Here is a 20619-nt window from a genome sequence, read left to right as displayed (position 1 = left end):
ACTACTCTTTTGCATTTGGTTCTTTGACTATATCATGGCTTCCTAGAAAGCAAAAAATCCAATTAACACATTTTAAAAAGTCTCCAGTATCGAAGTATAGTGTATGGAACAAACTGATTCAATATGCTGCTTGAATAAATTAATTTCGGTTGAGTCTTCTCTAAAAACCCCTCTAACAGTGTTGCTGTCATTATATTAACGTTTCAGTCACGATTTTAAACAAGTTCAAAAACAGTAAATAAAAATTAGGTAAACAAATCGAATAATTGGTGTTAATGGTATCCCCCTGTTGACTACCTGGAAAATTTCTGATTATAAACAAGTACAGGTACATTTTTATTTATAATGTGTTCACATTATAAAAATATGAGCCGTATGCTACATCACTACAGATTTAAGGATTTTGAGTCAAATGATCCTTTAATCCAACTAGTTAAAAAGTTAATGAAGTGAACTCCTAATGTTATCAAAACATACCACAAAATTGATTTCTGATTACCATTAGCTTAACACTGTATTCCAAAAATGTCTAGCATCTAATAAGCATCGAATCACAAAGATTCTTACTTTTGCTTTAGACACAAATTCATACCGACTAAATACATTGAAAATTACATGAAGGTAAAGTTCAAATTAAATCCTAGAGCACAACGTTACTACCTCTTTTCAACAGCTCCCGTTTGGGAAAGAAGTGCCTTCAAGGCAAATGTACGCACCTACGTAATACAAAGAGTCCTGGTCAGTTTACGACTCCGAACTGAGAGGCAGATTCAAACTGAAACTTCGGGTATGAACGACCTGAAGCCATTTTGAGAAGAGGGAAGGAGCCATAGAACACGCGTAAATCCCGCCCTGAGGAAGGATTCCAGCCCGGGATACTAGTGCTCCCTTAATTCTCTTCCTTGAATGTGTGAAAGTGAATGATACCGAAAGATTAACTGCGGGAGAGTTCGAATGGGCTGGAAGCTCTAAAGACTGGTTTAATGACAGGTCCCTTCCCTTACTATGGCTCCTATAGTCCTAGTCCTTTCCCAAACTCATTACTAGAAGCTTCCATACTATTGTGTAAAACTACGCGCGCTTTATCCCATGTAAGTGGATGTTCACTCAGAAGAAAAGGAAATGCTAACTCCTTGGAGAAAAAAGCGCGAGTACCGCAGAAGCGGGAGAATAACCTAAACCCATCTTCGCAGAGCATGCGTTGGGGTTCAAAGTGGCTCATACACTAAGAATACAAAACCCGAATTCCAGCTTATTACCAACGTGGAGAAACGTGAGTCTTCTCACATTTCAGAGGCCGGAAGGGCACTTCTTTCCTCTTCCTAACGCGCGAAGAAGTAGCGGCCTACTCCGCCAGCGGCCAATTACCGTGAGCTGTCGGGATCCCGCCGCGCGGTCCAGACTTACCTGCCGGGCTCTCTGCAGTGCATCTTTGAAAGCATCGTTAACTCCTCCACCACCACCACCGCCGCCTCCGCCACCGGCTGAGCCAGAGGAGGGTGGAGGCACTGTTGAATAGTCTGCCATGCCTACACTACAGTGGCCGCTGCCGATTCCTCCCAGTGACCTCTCAGCCAACTGCTAAGAAAGAAAGAAAATGGCGGCCGTCAAGCCTGTATCGCATTCTTGTGCGACCATCGTGCCGTAAAGGGGCGGAGACTAAGAGAAGAAAATCTCGCGACGTTTTGAGGCAACGCGCTGGCTTGAGGGGGTGAGGCTAGAAAAAGGCGAGGAGACATCGCGAGAATTGTCTTTATATTTCGCGAGAATGGGGTTTACTTTGGCACCGCCTCTTTGTGCATCCTTGGGCTAAGGTGGTACGATTTTTCCACTTTGGTGGTGGGTAAAGACTCGAGGGGCGACTGCGGTTCGCTTTAATTTTTGAAAGCCCGGAGGAATGGAGTAGTGTCTTATTGGCCGCCGCCTCAGGGAATAGAGTGGGTGGATTTTCTACCGAGGGTCATTCTGTTGTATCCTTGGGGAAGCATGTGACGTCGACAGGCGCAACGGCGGCGCAACAGTGTCTCGAGAGCGCTGCGGCCGGGAGTGCGCCTGGAAGAGAGCGCGCCCCGGCCGCCGCGAGGTGATGCTGCCGAAAACGTCCGCCCGGCCTAGCGGCAACGCGGCCTGATTTTCAGGGTAGTAAAGTGTCCCTGTATTTTACTTCTAGATTGTCAGTTTGGAGTTTTATCACAATTGGGGATGAATTCAGGCTGGAGGCCTTAGTTCTAGAGTTGATTTTACAAAGGTTTTGTGTAAATATTTTGGATGAGGCTGTGACGATATGATTGCTCATTTCTTTTTTAGAAATGTGATTGTTCCTAAAATGTAGTTTTCGCCGGACTTAGTAACCTAATGTCGTATGTAACCATGGCCAGTTTTATTGAGGTCCTTATAGTTATGAACAGCATCCATTTCTTGACAAATTCTTTGTGGCTTCTTGGCTTCTTAGAAATACTGTCCCAAACCTGTGAGAACTCAAATGTAATTTATTGTCATCTGGGAACTAGGTTGTTATTGTTACGTATTTTCTGTTACCTTCAATTACCAGGTAATTTCCTTTTGGAGCATATCGTCACGCATCATTTACTGCAATAGTAGTAGTAGTAGTTTAGACTCAGTAGTAATAGTTTCAGACACATTACAATGCTTTAGGAGTCTATTACAATGATTGTCTTTGTCTCCCTGCCCCCATTTTTTCCGCTTAGGTAACAAAGAATGAGGTAAAATGAACTTTACCAACTTTGGTATTTTGTGTTTAGTGAATCAGTTCTCAAAGTTTTTGTTTAGTCTCTCAGTCGTGTCTGACTCTTTCGAACTCCATGGCCTGCAGCACGCCAGGCTTCCCTGTGGGTCACCATCTTCAGGAGTTTGCTCAAACTCATGTCTATTGAGTCGGTGATGCCATCCCACCATCTCATCCTCTGTCATCCCCTTCTCCTGCCTGCAATCTTTCCCAGCATCAGGGTCTTTTCCAATGAGTCAGCTCTTTGCAGCAGGTGGCCAAAGTATTGGAACTTCAGCATCAGTACTTCCAATGAATATTCAGGATTATATCCCTTAGGATTGACTGATGTGATCTCCTTACTGTCCAAGGGACTCTCGAGTTTTCTCCAGCACCACAGTTCTGAAGGCATCAGTTCTTTTTTATTGTCCGGCTCTCACATTCGTACATGGCTGCTGGAAAAACCATAACTTTGACTATACAGACCTTTATGGGCAAAGTGATGTCTCTACTTTTTAATATGCTGTTTAGGTTTGTCATTACTTTTCTTCCAAGGAACAAGTGTCTTTTAATTTCATGGCTGCAGTCACTGTCTGCAGTAATTTTGGAACCCAAGAAAATAAAGTCTCACTGTTTCCATCCTTTCCCCATCTATTTCCCATGAAGTGATGGGACCGGATGCCATGATCTTAATTTTTTGAATGTTGAATTTTAAGTTTCATACTTTTTCCATTGCTAGTCTTACAGTAATTGAGAGAAATATGTGCTGCAGTCTTTGTTACGTCTGAAGTTAACGTGTCCACCTGCTCAAGGCCCAAAATAAGTCGGATAACAGTTATATGCGCGCAGTACACGTGGGCCATCATTCTCTTATTATTAGCTTTTCCTACCATCTTACAGCTCTGATTATCTTTTTCAGTGTGCAGCATGGTCATCTATTTCGATATAGGGGAAATTTGTATTTGGAAAAGCAGTGCATGTGTTGGGCTACAGATTTAAGCTTAACCGATAAGAAAATCTAAAAACAGTGTTGGGTGGTATTGCTAAATAGACTTTCTTCAGTTGTTCTTTGAGAAAGTCTGTCCAATAAATGGCAGTCAGTAATTGATTTTTTAATACTTTATTAATTAGACATACACCAGTTAGTCCTTATTGACATAGTTAGAGAATGCTATAATTTACCTCCAAAGAGATTTTATGTATACCACAATTTTAGTTATCTCTAAATATTAAAACATTTATTTCTGCTTTATTGACTGTGTCAAAGCCTTTGACTGTATGGATCACAACAAACTGGAAAATTCTTCAAGAGATGGGAATACCAGACCACCTGACCTGCCTCTTGAGAAACCTGTATGGAGGTTAGGGAGCAACAGTTAGAACTGGACATGGAACAACAGATTGGTTCTAAATAGGAAAAGGAGTACATCAAGGCTGTATATTGTCACCCTGCTTATTTAACTTTTATGCGGAGTACATCATGAGAAATGCTGGGCTGGATGAAACACAAGCTGGAATCAAGATTGCTGGGAGAAATATCAATAACCTCAGATATGCAGATGACACCACCCTTATGGCAGAAAGGGAAGAAGAATTAAAGAGCCTCTTGATGAAAGTGAAAGAGGAGAGTGAAAAAGTTGGCTTAAAGCTCGACAGTCAGAAAACTAAAATCATGGCATCTAGTCCCATCACTTCATGGCAAATAGATGGGGAAACAGTGGCAGACTTTATTTTTTTGGGCTCCAAAATCACTGCAGGTGGTGACTGCAGTCATGAAATTAAAAGGTGCTTGTTCCTTGGAAGACAAGCTATGACCAACGTAGACAGCATATTAAAAAGCAGAGACATTACTTTGTCAACAAAGGTCCGTCTAGTCAAGGCTATGGTTTTTCCAGTAGTCATGTATGAATGTGAGAGTTGGACTATAAAGAAAGCTGAGCACTGAAGAATTGATGCTTTTGAACTGTGGTGTTGGAGAAGACTCTTGAGAGTCCCTTGGAGTGCAAAGAGATCCAATCAGTCCATCCTAAAGGAGATCAGTTCTGAGGTTCATTGGAAGGACTGATGTTAAAGCTGATGCTCCAATACTTCAGCCACCTGATGCAAAGAGCTACTCATTTGAAAAGACCCTGATGCTGGGAAAGATTGAGGGCAGGAGGAGAAGGGGACGACAGAGGATGCGATGGCTGGATGGCATCACCGACTCAATGGATATGAGTTTGAGTAAACTCCGGGAGTTGGTAATGGACAGGGAGGCCTGGCGTGCTGCAGTCCACGGGGTAGCAAAGAGTCAGATATGACTGAGTGACTGAACTGAACTGAAATATTAAAAATAACTAAAGACCTCCATTTCTAGGTTGGTTTTTTTTTTTTTTTTTTGGTGAAGTCTTCTGGAAGTATGGATTTTTTTTTTTATTTTTTATGGATATTCTAGGATGGACACCATTTGAAATCAGTCAAGACCAGGATTTCTCAGCCTCAGCACTGTTGACACTTTATGACCAGATGCTTTGCTTTGTAGCACTACTGTGCATTGTAGTATGTTTAGCAGCGTCCTTGGCCTCTACCCATGGACGCCAGAAGCACATACCCCCCCATACCAATTATGACAACCAGAAATGTCTCTAGATACTGTAGCTGTCCCCTGGGAGGCAAAATCACTCCACAGTGAGGACCACTGCTGCTGCTTCTAAGTCGCTTCAGTCGTGTCTGACTCTGTACGACTCCATAGACGGCAGCCCACCAGGCTCCCCCATCCCTGGGATTCTCCAGGCAAGAACACTGGAGTGGGTTGCCATTTCCTGACCACCGGTTAGCCTTAATAGCTGTCCCTGATTTTCCTTCAAGAAGACGTATTTACCATCCTTCTACATGCCACTACTTTTTACCTCCACTGCTCCTGAGTTACCATCACCACAGTCCTGGGCTGTTATAGTAGCATTTAGATTTTCTGCTTCTACCCTTAACATTTCTTCAGTTTACTTTTAAAAATTATGAAATTTTGTACAGCGAAGTATATAGTTATATACGTAAGTTCTTAAAAGTAACAAGCACCTGTTCATCCACTTTCCAAGAAGAGTCTCCAAGAAACAGACCATTAACAGTACTTTTGAAGCTCAAAGTTGCCTCTACCTAATTGTATTATAATTGTTTCTTCATATAGGAGCTTAAAAGCTTTATTTAAAACATCAGTCAGATAGTCTTACCTATGTCTTTCCTGCTGTACTTTAAATCCTATCTCCTGGAATGGCCTATGGGCTCCATATGATCAGGCTACTATCTAAACACTTGAGCCACCTGGCTGCCCAAGATCATTCCTGCCTCTAGAGTTTTATATTTGCATTTTCCTTTACCTGATTCAGATGTTCTTACGGACCTTCACGTGGATGAATTGTCCTCGTCATTTGGGTCTCAGCTTAGATGTCACCTTAGACCATCTCTGACCTCTGGTTGTGCCATTTTGCAGTTGCTTTCCAATTACCATGTTCTCTTTATAGAATTGATTGAAAACTGTATTATGTTGTAGGTGTTAACTTGTTTACTGTCTCTCTTCTATTAGAATGTTAACTCCTGTATAGCAAGGACTTTGTCTGTCTCTACCATTGACTAGTTCCTAACATGTAGGCTTACATATTTGTTGAATGAATGAATATTGAAAAAAATCCACTTCCACATTTTAGTTGACTCTGTTATCTTGGTCAAGTGAACTTAGCCTCTGTGTCTCAGATTTCTCATCTACATGAGGATCATAATCTGTGTTGGTATCCTCAAATGAGATACCACTGTGAGCACTTCAGAAACCAGGAAATACTATCAAATGGAAATTGGCATTATTAAATGTAGAATTTGTCTTCTGGTATTTCATAATTGGGGCTTCCCAGGTGGCACAGTGGTTAAAGAATCCGCCTGCCAGTGCAGAGGACATAGGAGATGTGGGTTCTATTCCTTAGTCGGGAAGATCCTCTGGAGTAGGAAATGTCAACCCACTCCACTGTACTTGCCTGAAAATCCCATGGACAGAGGAGCCTGGAAGCCTAGAGGCCATGAGGTTGCAAAGATTCAGATACTACTGAAGTGATTTAGCATGCACACTGACCTTAAGCCACTGAACACACATCAGCACATTTCATAAATAGGAAAGGATGATCCATGGTATGCAACTTCTATACACTTTTTGGATTAAACATCTATGTTCAAATCTTAGTTTTTGTAAAAGCCAGGATCCTGAAATAGCAACTGACTTGTGGAAAACTATAACCAATGACTTTTGACTTGGTTATATGTGAGTTAGTTCTGGATCTACTCAGTCTTCAAACTCATTTGTACTTTGCTTGTAACCATGAACTTCCTGATGTTCAAGCTGGTTTTAGAAAAGGCAGAGGAACCAGAGATCAAATTGCCAACATCCGCTGGATCATGGAAAAAGCAAGAGAGTTGCAGAAAAACACAACTATTTCTGCTTTATTGACTAGGCCAAAGCCTTTGACTGTGTGGATCACAATAAACTGTGGAAAATTCTGAAAGAGATGGGAATACCAGGCCACCTGACCTGCCTCTTGAGAAATCTGTATGCAGGTCAGGAAGCAACAGTTAGAACTGGACATGGAAGAACAGACTGGTTCCAAATAGGAAAAGGAGTACATCAAGGCAATATGTTGTCACCCTGCTTATTTAACTTCTATGCAGAGTACATCATGAGAAACGCTGGACTGGAAGAAGGACAAGCTGGAATCAAGATTGTCGGGAGAAATATCAATAACCTCAGATATGCAGATGACACCACCCTTTTGGCAGAAAGTGAAGAGGAACTAAGAAGCCTCTTGATGAAAGTGAAAGTGGAGAGTGAAAAAGTTGGCTTAAAGCTCAACATTCAGAAAATGAAGATCATGGGATCTGGTCCCATCACTTCATGGGAAATAGATGGGGAAACAGTGGAAACAGTGTCAGACTTTATTTTTCTGGGCTCCAAAATCACTGCAGATGGTGACTGCAGCCATGAAATTAAAAGATGCTTACTCCTTGGAAGGAAAGTTATGACCAACCTAGACAGCATATTCAAAAGCAGAGACATTACTTTGCCAACAAAGGTCCGTCTAGTCAAGGCTATGGTTTTTCCAGTGGTCATGTATGGATGTGAGAGTTGGACTGTGAAGAAGGCTGAGCACGGAAGAATTGATGCTTTTGAACTGTGGTGTTGGAGAAGACTCTTGAGAGTCCCTTGGACTGCAAGGAGATCCAACCAGTCCATTCTGAAGGAGATCGGCCCTGGGATTTCTTTGGAGGGAATGATGCTGAAGCTGAAACTCCAGTACTTTGGGCACCTCATGCGAAGAGTTGACTCATTGGAAAAGACTCTGATGCTGGGAGGGATTGGGGGCAGGAGGAGAAGGGGACGACAGAGGATGAGATGGCTGGATGGCATCACTGACTCGATGGACGTGAGTCTGAGTGAACTCTGGGAGTTGGTGATGGACAGGGAGGCCTGGCGTGCTGCAATTCATGAGGTTGCAAAGAGTCGGACACGACTGAGCGACTGAACTGAACTGAAGCTGTAGATAATTTCATTATAATTGATGAAATCAGACTTTTCTTTAGTAAGTTCATTTCCCTTTGCCTAATGTAAATCATCTTAAAAATGGGTGTATAATAGCTAATAATCTAAAACTTGTTTATTGTGCTTTAAGAGATTGGCTAATTGTTCAGCTGAATTATATTTTATAGTCACTGTCAACATAGAAATTAATACTTCATATTTCGTGCTTAGAATGAAACAAATTCAGTGTTTTTAAGCTTATAAAAGTCTTTCCACTATTGAATTTGTTAAATCTGTGTGAAATATTAACAGATTTTTATAGCTCCTGAAGAAAAACAGTCCTTTATGGCTTTTTGGATAGGTGTTTGAGTGGCAAAATTGTAGACTTCTTGCCTCACTTATTATCCATCACCTACATCCAAACAACTCTTAGCCAAAAGGATCTGATAACTTCTGATCTGTGTCATTGGAACCGGGCCTGTACTTTCTGAGTGCACAGTCACAACAGATTCAGGTTAGATATGAGGAAGAAAGTGGCCAATTCAAACTGAAATAAGTGGTCCACAGTGTTATTTTAAGGTATTTGATGGTTAATGTTGTTTTAGGGTATTTGATTATTGGTCTTAATGACTTGTGTATCCTTTCTGATTGAGTTTGTAGGATACTATTTCAGACTGTGTGAATGGAATCAGGAAATACTTTTATTTTAAAGGACAAAGTTGTCAACACAAAGGTAACTTGGGAACTTTGAGGAGAACCACGTTTTGACTAGTGTCTGAAATTGGAGGCAGCTTCATGTAGTGAAAAGAACTCTGGACTTGGTCCGAGAGGATCTATCTAGACTCAGGTCCAACCCATGTGCCCTTTGGTAAGTCACATAACTTCTTCCTTTTACCAGCATACTAAAAAGAGAGAACAGTTTAATCTGTTTTTGAAAAGTAAAAAAAAATTTAAAGTCATATGTTTTTACATAGTGATTTTTGTTTTCTCTCTCAGAAGTATCATCTCACCCTTAGTTTTTAGAAATTTCTTCTCTGATTTGGATGTCAGATTTAATAGCATGTCTTGATTGAAAGGCTGTTAGCAGATTGACAGATCCTCTAGGATTTTGCTGATGACCATTTATTTGCCATAAATCCAGCCTTTTGCCATCCTTGTCATTCCCACCTATTCTTAACTGCAGAGCCCTGGGCCTTTACCCATATCTTTCTCTTTGTCAGGAACACTTCCTCACCTCTTATTTCACTGTTGTCTGTTGAAAATTTTCCATTTTTCCAAAAAACCTGTATAAAACTCTAAAATTTAAAGATTCCTATTTGTTCTCATGTACCATGTCATGGTAATAATACCATAATATCATTTATTGTTTACTTACATTTCACTGTATTGTAAGGTTTATGATAGTAAGGACTATGTCTTTTCCCGTGTCTTTACTGCAAAACACACTCTAAAGTGCTATATACTGGGCACTCTTCTAAGTGCTTTGCATGGGTGCATGGTCAGTCACTTGAGTCATGCCCCACTGTTTGTGACCCTATGGACAGTAGTCCACCAGGCTCCTTATTCCATGGGATTCTCCAGGCAAGAATACTGGAGTGGGTTGCCATGCCCTCCTCCAGGGGATCTTCCCAATCTAGGGATCAAACCCATGTCTGCTGTGTGCAGATTTTTCACTGCTGAGCTACCTGGGAAGGCACCTTTAAGTGCTTTACATATGTTTAATTCATTTATCCGTACAATGGCTTTATGAGGTAGGTGCTATTAATATCTCCATTTTACTGGGGTACAGATGAGTTAACTAACTTGCCCAAGGTCACATGTTAATAAATGTTAGGGCTGAGATTTGAACTCAGGCAGCCTGACTTGGAAAAAAAAGAATCTATTAAAAAGTCAAGTAATGAAATGTATTTCTCTTAATTTCTAGGGTATGAGTCACAAGTTGTCATTTCTTACTTGGATTTTTAAAATATTTGCGTTAGTTTTTATCAAGATGTAGGCTAAAATTCTTCATGGGAAGGCAGCTCTTAATGTAAGGTAATAAAAATATTTAGATTACTTACAGAATTTAAAGAACATGTGTTGTATGTTATAGAAGCTTGTTTTTCTGTATTGCTGATTGCATTGGTGGATTAGTAATATATCTTACTAAAGAACATAGTGCTTTATGGTGTGTGTGTGTATGTGTGTGTGTGTGTATACACCTGTATATTTGATGATGCTGTGTTATTTTTCAAATATATTGTTCAAGGGGTTTATGTATTTGTAGTACGTATCACTAACTAGACTGTTAAGACTCTTCAGGACCAATTCCAATGATCTTGTCTTTAATTCAGTGGTCGTCTGCAATTGATTACAGGAGATTTTTTTTTAAATGTTAGGGCTGAGCCCCAACTACCACTCCCAGAGATTCTGATTTAACTGGTCTATATCTGTATCTGTAAAAACTGTAAAAATGTTGATTTTTAAAGTGCAACCCACACTAGAGAACCACGGAAATACAAAGTCTACGTGCTCCATCAGACTTTTGCTTATTTTTAATGCCTTGCAATTTGCCCTCTGGTCGTTACAGGCATATAATCTTAAGAATTCAAGCTCTAGAAACATTTTCTGTTTCTAAACCCTATCAGCTTTTTGAAAAATGTGGATACCTGAGCCCCACCTGGACCTAGTGACTTATATTTTTGGGAAATACACATTTTAAAAAATTAACATCTTAAGGAAATTCCCTGGCAGTTCAGTGGTTAGGACTTGATACTGTCACTGCCAGAGGCCTGTTCAGTACCTGGTTAGGGAACTAAGATCCCACAAGCCATGGGGCATGGCCAAAAAAAAAAAAGCATCTTAGATTCTTACGTTCATCATAGTTTGAAAACTGACTTTTATACAAAAAAGTATTTAATAAGTATTTGCGTGAGGAGGCTGAATTAAAATTTGTTTCCCCAGATAGCCTGTAGTAAATGTTCTGAATTCAGAGATCTTATCCTATCTAGTTTCCCCTCTGCATAAGAGAGGGCTGTGGTTAAGGACTGCATCTTATTCTTTGGCTTGCCCCATCTGGCTTACACTTTTCTGCTGGTAGAAGCCTAAATACTTATTGAATTGAGTTTTATGTGTAATAATAATTTTTATAATTTTCCTGCCAAGCCAGAGCTAAAAACAAATTGTTGAATATGATTATGAATGTTGGGGCCCCTTGAGGCTAAATAGTGCTGAACAGCATCTTCACTCAAACTTTTTCTAAGAACTTAGAAAGATGTTGAGAATCATCTAGTCCATTTCTTTCATTTTATAGTGGAGGAAATTGTGACCCAGACTACTTGAGTGCTGTGTACAAAGTGACAGAATTAATTGCAAGACTAGATTCCTATCCAGTGCTGCTTATTACATGAAATAACTTCTCTTTCGAAGCAGCAGTGATTGGGTTGTTTCAGATAGAGGTTTTCTGCTTTTTAGGTACAATGGAAAGAAGAATCTGTGCAGAACCAAAAACATCTTGGTTTTTAAAATTAGGACATCTGCCTTTACTCACATTTACTTTTTAAGATAATTAGAAGATGGAGAATCTTTGCCGGTGAAGTCCTTAACTGCAGATGTGTGGGTATGAGATATAAAACTCATTTGGCATACAATTTTGTTGTTGTTTTTAGTGGAACTTTGCTTCTCTGTCCTGACATTTCCACATCTCTATTTATAGCAGTGATCTCTTTGGAATTTGCCTTCTGATTCTGTTTGTTCTTTTATGTTGCTTCATATTAACTGATATTCTCACTTCATTTTTTAAAAAATGTACTTTTAAAGGACTGGAGAAGGAAAATAAGGAATAAAATCTTTAAAAGTATCTGAAATTACTATTTTCCTGTGACTTAACTATAATATTCTTTATAACATTATATATTATAGTACCTAATGATAGAAATACTAACTTTTCAAGATAGAATGGTAGTTTATTTTCTAAATTTAAAAACATATGAAGTCTACAGTGAATTCCTTTTATCCAGGATAGATATTACTTTGAGTCTTAACAACTTGCTTTTTAAACTGGACTCTGATATAAGTAAAGATCAAGAAATTTTATTTTAGTTAGAACCTTTAAATGGTATACTCTTTAAGGGCAGGAAATGTCGTATTTACTTTTGAGATGAATGTAATATCTGGCATCTAGTGGCTACTTATTAATCTATTAATTTATTCGGTTTAGTCAAAATGCTGGGCATTGTTCTAGGTGTCAGAGATACAGTAGTGAACTAAATAGACAAATATCCTTACCCTCGTGAGTGAATGTTGAATGAAACTGAATCACTTTGGAAGGACTCTTATTTGTTTGTAGGTAGTTATTTACATCAGTCTGAAAAAGAGAATTACCTGGTTGTGCAGTGGTTAGAACTTGGTGCCTTCACTGCTGGGGGCCTGAGTTAGATCTGTGGTCAGGGAACTAAAATCCCATAAAAGTGAGATGCAGCCAAAAGAAAAAAAGAAAAAAAACTTTGAAGGAATGGAAAAGAATAGACTGTAGTTTATTAAGCAGTGTATTGGGGAGTCAGAATGGGAGAAGATACGATCATTCATTATTTAAATATTGATTTCCTAGTGGATGTAAAATTATTTTAAGTAATTACATAATTGCCAGTCTTTGTCATCCTGATTGTCATTTAATTCTTGTGTTTTGTTTGTTGTTGTTCAGTTGCCCAGTCGTGTCCAGCTCTGCAACCCCATGGACTGCAGCATGCCAGGCCTCCCTGCCCCTCCCATCTCCTGAAATTTGCCGAAGTTCATATTCATTACATTGGTGATACCATCCAGCCATTTCATCCTCTGACACTCTCTTCTTCTGCCCTCAGTCTTTGCCATCATCAGGGACTTTTCCAATGAGTTGGCTCTTGCATCAGGTGACCAAAATACTGGAGCTTCAGCTTCAACATCAGTCTTTCCAATGAGTATTCAGGGTTAATTTCCCTTAATCATGCTGTCCAAGGGACTCTCAGGAATCTTCTCCAGTACCACAATTCGAAGGTATCAGTTCTTTGGTGCTCTGCCTCCTTTATAGTCCAGCTCTCACAACCATATGTGACTACATAGGGTTGTGAGAAGACCATAGCCTTACTATATGGACCTTTGTCGGCAGAGTGATGTCTCTGCTATTCAACACACTGTCTAGGTTTGTCATAGCTTTCCTGTCAAGAAGCAGTTGTCTTATGATTTCATGTATCATCCATATGTCAGGTTCTTGTTTTTCCCGCCTGTCTTTGATTCCCACTTGAAACTCATCCAGACCAGCATTTCTCTTAATGTGCTCAGCATATAGGTTAAATTAACAGGGTGACAGCAGACAACCCTGTCATACGCCTTTCTCAATCCTGAACCAGTCAGTTGTTCGATACAGGGTTCTAACTGTTGCTTCTTGACCCACATACGGGTTTCTGAGGAGACAGGCAAAATGGTCTGGTATTCCCATCTCTTTAAGAGCTTTCCATAGTTTCTTATGATCCACACAGTCAAAGGCTTTAGATAGTCAATGAAACAGAGGTAGAAGTTTTTCTGTTTGTAACCCTGAGTATAATGTTCTGTTTGTAATTCTGAGTAAAGGCCTCAGTTGGAAGCCAGGGAACTTCATAAAAAATCAGATACCACTGAGTGCCTCTGACTGTAGGGCCCAAAACTGCGTACACACCAAAGTTCTAGTTGTTTATTTGTTGTCAGTGTTTCATACCATAGTGTGAGCTCCACAGGGTCTAGTCATCACTGTACCCAAGTACAGAAAATAATGCGTCACATAGTAGATGCTATTAATTACTCAGTCCTTGACCACTCAAAATGCAATTTCCTCCTACTCATAGCTACAGTCTATGAGTACAGTCTACATCTAATCTTCATCCAGACCACTCAAACAATAAAAGCCTTCCATTCCAGTATTCTCTTAAAAAGACTTACTATTTTAGACTCTTCACTAACATACTCTTTCCGTTCTTCTTGTCTTTTGACACTTCCCTTTTTTTTTCAGTCTTTGTTACTTCCTGGTTTTATTTGCCAGTCCAGGAATTCCCAACTCCCACTGCCCTTTGTCTTTCAGTTATATCCACTGTTTAAAATCCACTCTAAATCACTTGAAAAAGATTTTGGAATTAGATAAGCTTCAATTCATCATTTGCTACCTATGTGTCAAGTTATTTAACCTGGCCATGTTTAATCTTTTTCAAGTCTCATTTTGTTTTTTGTGCTCTAAGGATTGTTACAAAAATTAAATGAGATTTTGGTAACCATATACAATTGCCTGTAAATAATGAAAACCATTACTAAATAATAACTAAAAAATTTAGATGCAGAGTTACTCTTGGGCTGGTTGATTTAGCAGCTCAATAATATATCAGGTATCCATATATATTTTTTTTTCATTTTTTCCCTCTGCCATCCTTAGCATTTGACTTAGTGCACCTCATGATTGCATAATGGTTGTCACAGTTCTCAGTGTTACGTAGGCATGATTGTAAAGTGGAAAAAAGTTTCTTCTCTTTAAAACAACGAAACCACTGAAAAAATTGGTATGGATGATCTTAATTACAAAGCAGAACTAGAGACGCAGATACAGAGAACAAACATGGATACCAAGGGGGAGAAGAGGGGATGGATGAATTGGGAGATGGGGATTGACATGCATACACTATTGATACTATGTATAAAGTAGATAAATAATGAGAACCTACTGTGTAGCACAGGGAACAAATCCAAAAAAGGGGTATATATATACATATATGAATCGCTCTCCAACTCTGGGAGATGGTGGGGCACAGGGAAGACTGGCGTGCAGCAATCCACTGGTTGCAAAGAGTTGGACACAACTTGGTGACTGAACAACAACAACAAAATAGCTGATTCACTTTGCTGAACAGCATAAACTAATACAACATTGCAAAGAAATTATATTCCAATAAAATTTTTTAAAATAATAAAAGCAAGGAGACCTTTCTACTACCTCCACCTCCTTCCAGATGCTGACTGATTAACCTTGTGCTGATCAGATCGGAATCACTGGTTTACTCTAGCAAGTATCATACTTGGCTTTGAATAACTGAGATGCATCTTCTGAGGCTGAGAGAGAGACCCTAACTTATTAGTAATAGTTACTGTTAGTACTATGTCTGTAAATCTATGACTCTCTGCTTGGACCCTTTTTTTTTTCTTTTTGCTATCTACATTCACTCTAATATAATCTCCTTAGTCTCGAGGTTTTAAAGTTCACTTCTACTGGTTTTTTTGTTTTCCCTCCATAATGCCTCTATGAATATCAAAGAAAGTGAAAGTGAACTCGCTCAGTCATGTCCAACTCTTTGCGACCCCATGAGCTGTAGCCTACCAGGCTCCTCCGCCCATGGGATTCTCCAGGCAAGAATACTGGAGTGGGTTGCCATTTCCTTCTCCAGGGGATCTTCCCCACCCAGGGATTGAACCTGGGTCTCCTGCACAGGAGGCAGATGCTTTAACCTCTGAGTCACCAGGGAAGCCCTATGAATATCAAACTCATATCCAGCTGCCTATTAGACATTACCATTTGTATGGGTAACTGGCATCTTAAACTGAACATGTCCGATACTGAACTCTCCAATTTCCTCATCTAGCTCTTCTATCTTACTATTTTAGTAAATAACAATTCTGTTCTTTTAATTTACTGAAGCTGAAAAACCTTGGAGTCATTATTGATTTCTCTTACATTCCACATCTGATTCACCAGAAAATCCTGACTCTACTTCTAAAATAAATAAAATAGGACCTTCACTACTATATCATGGACGAAATCACTTGGAGTATTATTGTAATACATTCTTAACTGGTCTTCCATCCTTGCCTACCGTCCTTCTGCATTCTAGAAGCCAGAATAATCCCATCATTTTTCTGCATAAAACTCTCCAACGGCTTCTTACTTTCCCTCCATTCAAGGCAAAGTCTTTAGTGACCTGCAAGGCTCAACACCATCTAGGCATCTGTTATTTCTCTGACCATCTCCCAACTCCTTCACCACTCCTACCCTCTAATTATTTTTTAATTTATTTATTGTTGGCTGCACTGAGTCTTCATCGCTGCATGCAGACTTTCTCTAGTGGTGAGTGAGGGCTACCCTCTAGTTGTGGTGTGTGGGCTTCTCATTGCGATGGCTTCTCTTTTGTTGCAGAGCACAGGCTCTAGGCCACAGGCCCAGTAGCTGAGGCTCATAGGCTTAGTTGCACTGTAGCATGTGGGATCTTCCCGGATCAGGGATCAAGCCCTTGTCTTCCCCATTGGTCAATGGATTCTCAACCACTGGACCACCAAGGAAATCCCCTACCCCACCATTCTTAAATAATCAAGCCTCAAAGATTCCTGGCATTCCCTCACTTCTAGATTTTTGTACTTGAAATTTCCCTCTACCGTATTTGTTCTACCCCCCCCCCCCCCATATTTATATTGTTTTCCCCTTCTTTCAGGTCAGAGTGCAAACGTTATTTTCTTGGTGAAGCCATTTATGGCCACCCCATCTAAAATTTAAATTCTCTTATTTCCCTTTTGCACTTTATTTTCCTTAGTACCTACCATTATCTAATATTCCATATAGTATTTTAAAAATATTTTAAATTATATCTTCATTAGAATGTAAAGTACATGAGGCAGGAATTTTTGTTCTCAGTTTATCCCCAACACCTAGGAAAGTGCCTTGGCATATGGAAAATCCTTAAAATGTTTATGAAGAAATGAATGTTGATTCATCTTATGGTTTCTGGTTTTGGCTGGGTCCTCAGTGAGACTTAGTAATCCTTTACATGTTTCTGATTAGTTTCCTTCCTAGTTCCCATAACTGCTGTGTCAAACCATCATCCTGCATCAAATGCCCTACTTTTATTCTTAGCTTCTTAGTTGTGGATGTCCTAATCCTCTTGCCTTCAGATTTATGATTTTTTCCTTATTTATTTTCTCTTAGAGCTTTACTTCTGAGTTTGTTCCAATTTCCTCTATTTCAAACCTTCCTCTCTCCTCTGAGACTTGACTTACACAATTATTTCTTTTCTTACGTATTTGTATGTATTTTTATATATCTCATTTTCCTGTTTTTTTCCTCTCTTGACTATCTTAAAATTAACTTATTTGCTGCTGTTGCTGCTAAGTTTTAGCTTCAATTATTTGCTGACTTTTTGTGATCCAGTGGACTGTAGCTTACTGGGTTCCTCTATCCAAGGGATTCTCCAGATAAGAATACTGGAGTGGGTTGCCATGCCCTCCTCCAGCATATCTTCCCAAGGCAGGAATTGAACCCATGTCTCTCATATCTGCATTGTTAGGCGGGTTCTGTGCCACCTGGAAGCCCCAATCCTTCCTTATCCCTACTTTATTACAAGTCTCTCTTCTTCCCTCAGATTATCTTTAAAAGCTTAAATTTACTATTTCATTTTCATATCTCTTATTGTTCAGTTCATATGTATTAAGTTTTTAGAATAATTCTTGCACATAGTTAAGGACTGAGTGCTTACCATGATTAGTTACAACTACTGAAACCAAAATCATTCTCACTCTTGTGGGTACTTTTCTGTCACCCTTCTTGACTTTTCTGTATCCTTCATGAAACACTGTCCTCCTTTTGGTTTTGGGACACCCATGATATCAAGTGATATTAAGATGTTTTCAGCTCCAAGTAACAATTTCTTTAACAATAAGGCCAATGATAGATGATTCCAATATTGGTTCAGGGATGCAACCCAGCCTCTTGCTTTCTTTTTACTCTAGCATTCTCACTGTGTCACAGATGTTTACTTTCAGGGTTGTAAGATAGCAGGCACAATATTTTAATTATCCCAAAGCAGAAAGGCAGTGCTGGGTTTTCTCTTGGGTAGATATCTCTTCATAGGGAAGAGAATCTCCCCCAGGGCATTTCCCTTGCATCTCATTGGCCACCTGTGCACCAGTCACTGGCAAAAGGAAATGTGATTACATGATTGACTTAGACTAACCACTAGTCATTCCCCAGGAGCCAGGGGGAGGCATCAACCTTTCTTGAAGGTTCATTACTCTGGAGGAAACTAGATACCTGTTTTCCAGGAAGAAGATAGGAATGGCTGTTTGGTTCATTATCAGTACTGTCTGCCATACCACTCTCACCTGGTTGATCTCTGAGTGCGACTTCTTAGTGTTTTTCATTTTTTCCCCTTTATTGATGTGTCCTCTAAATACTGGTATCCCAAAGTATTCTGTCTGTGATTCTTTCAAGTGTTATTTTTTTTTTTTTTAAGATTCTTTTGGTGTGGACCATTTTTAAACTCTTTATTGAATTTGTTACAGTATTGCTTCGGTTTTATGTTTTGCTTTTTGGTCATGAGGCATGTGGAATCTTAGCTCCCTGACAAGGAATCAAACCTGAACCCCCCACACACACATTGGACGGGGGAGTCTTAATCAAGGACCACCAGGGAAGTCCCTCAAATGTGATTCTTTTAATCTTTTAAAATACCACCTGTGTTATGATCTTTTCTAAATCTTTATCTCCAGTGAAGACTTCTTTCCTTTAAAAGCCTGTTTAGAATATCCAGCTGTCTCCTGGACATCTTCATCCACATTAAATTCAATTAAATATTGTGCCAGGTTTTGGGAAGTCAAAAAGTAAATAAACATTGCCCTGTATGATCTTTCATTATAGCTGGAACAAGTTATTCCAACACAGCTAGTACTTAGGAATGCAGTTTTATCAGGCAATAAAATTTTCCAAGTATAGAAGTAGCATAGATGAAGGGGTTATAGGCAACTAAATGGAACTCATCTTTTTCTTCAAATCTACTCTTCCTATATTCTATACTTTCACTAGTAGCCCAACATTACACATCTTTGGCCTAATAGTTATGATTCTGGGCTTTCACAGATGGTGCCCGGGTTCAATCCCTGGTTGGGGAGGATACTGCAAGCCACATGGCCAAAAAGAAGATGAAGAAGAAACCAGGGCAATCTAAAATCTTTACAAATTCCCCATATAAAGTTGGTTGGTAAATTGTGTGTATTCTACCTCTATCAGATTTACCCAGTTGTCTTTTTATATCATAGTCTTCATACTTTCAGTTCAGTTCAGTTCAGTCACTCAGTCATGTCCGACTCTTTGTGATCCCATGAATCGCAGCACACCAGGCCTCCCTGTCCATCACCAACTCCCAGAGTTCACTCAGAGTCACATCCATTGAGTCAGTGATGCCATCCAGCCATCTCATCCTCTGCCATCCCCTTCTCCTCCTGCCCTCAATCTCTTCCAGCATCAGAGTCTTTTCCAGTGAGTCAGCTCTTCGCATGAGGTGGCCAAAGTACTGGAGTTTCAGCATTAGCATCATTCCTTCCAAAGAAATCCCAGGGCCGATCTCCTTCAGAATGGACTGGTTGGATCTCCTTGCAGTCCAAGGGAGTCTCAAGAGTCTTCTCCAACACCACAGTTCAAAAGCATCAATTCTTCGGCACTCAGCCTTCTTCACAGTCCAACTCTCACATCCATACATGACCACTGGAAAAACCATAGCCTTGACTAGACAGACCTTTGTTGGCAAAGTAATGTCTCTGCTTTTGAATATGCTGTCTAGGTTGGTCATAACTTTCCTTCCAAGGAGTAAACATCTTTTAATATCATGGCTGCAGTCACCATCTGCAGTGATTTTGGAGCCCAGAAAAAGAAAGTCTGACACTGTTTCCACTGTTTCCCCATCTATTTCCCATGAAGTGATGGGACCAGATCCCATGATCTTCATTTTCTGAATGTTGAACTTTAAGCCAACTTTTTCACTCTCCACTTTCACTTTCATCAAGAGGCTTTTGAGTTCCTCTTCACTTTCTGCCAAAAGGGTGGTGTCATCTGCATATCTGAGGTGATTGATATTTCTCCCGGCAATCTTGATTCCAGCTTGTGCTTCTTCCAGTCCAGCGTTTCTCATAATGTACTCTGCATAGAAGTTAAATAAGCAGGGTGACAATATACAGCCTTGATGTACTCCTTTTCCTATTTGGAACCAGTCTGTTGTTCATGTCCAGTTCTAACTGTTGCTTCCTGACCTGCATACAGATTTCTCAAGAGGCAGGTCAGGTGGCCTGGTATTCCCATCTCTTTCAGAATTTTCCACAGTTTATTGTGATCCACACAGTCAAAGGCTTTGGCATAGTCAATAAAGCAGAAATAGATGTTTTTCTGGAACTCTCTTGCTTTTTCCATGATCCATTGGATGTTGGCAATTTGATCTCTGGTTCCTCTGCCTTTTCTAAAACCAGCTTGAACATCAGGAAGTTCACGGTGCACATATTGCTGAAGCCTGGCTTGGAGAATTTTGAGCATTACTTTACTAGCATGTGAGATGAGTGCAATTGTGCGGTAGTTTGAGCA

At 39.8% G+C, this 20619-nt stretch overlaps 2 protein-coding genes across 24 annotated transcripts in view; one reads left to right on the top strand and one right to left on the bottom strand.

The window, feature by feature from the left end:
* The window catches only part of FUBP1 (far upstream element binding protein 1), a 34455-nt gene extending 32786 nt beyond the window's left edge, over positions 1-1669 (bottom strand). For 20 of the 22 annotated variants that reach the window (XR_003510326.1, XR_003510325.1, XR_003510327.1 and 17 more), the window contains exon 1: positions 1408-1669. Coding sequence is in view for 17 of the 22 variants with exons in the window: in XM_027536805.1 (XP_027392606.1) it covers positions 1408-1527 (120 nt within the window). In the remaining 5 variants the exon portion in view is untranslated. The remainder of the gene's footprint in view (positions 1-1407) is intronic. The other 2 variants (XM_027536823.1, XM_027536818.1) reach the window with 1 other exon arrangement.
* Positions 1670-1796: 127 nt separating this feature from the next.
* The window catches only part of DNAJB4 (DnaJ heat shock protein family (Hsp40) member B4), a 45761-nt gene continuing 26938 nt past the window's right edge, over positions 1797-20619 (top strand). The window contains exon 1 of one of the 2 annotated variants that reach the window (XM_027536835.1): positions 1797-1814. The gene's annotated coding sequence lies outside the window, so the exon portion shown is untranslated. Of the gene's footprint in view, positions 1815-1844; positions 2140-20619 lie in introns of those variants that run through there. The other variant, XM_027536833.1, reaches the window with a different exon arrangement.

Source organism: Bos indicus x Bos taurus, chromosome 3, assembly GCF_003369695.1.
Source record: "Bos indicus x Bos taurus breed Angus x Brahman F1 hybrid chromosome 3, Bos_hybrid_MaternalHap_v2.0, whole genome shotgun sequence".
Classification (NCBI taxonomy): Eukaryota; Metazoa; Chordata; class Mammalia; order Artiodactyla; family Bovidae; genus Bos; species Bos indicus x Bos taurus.
Note: the sequence above shows the minus strand (reverse complement) of the source record. Positions and strands in the feature narration are given on the sequence as shown.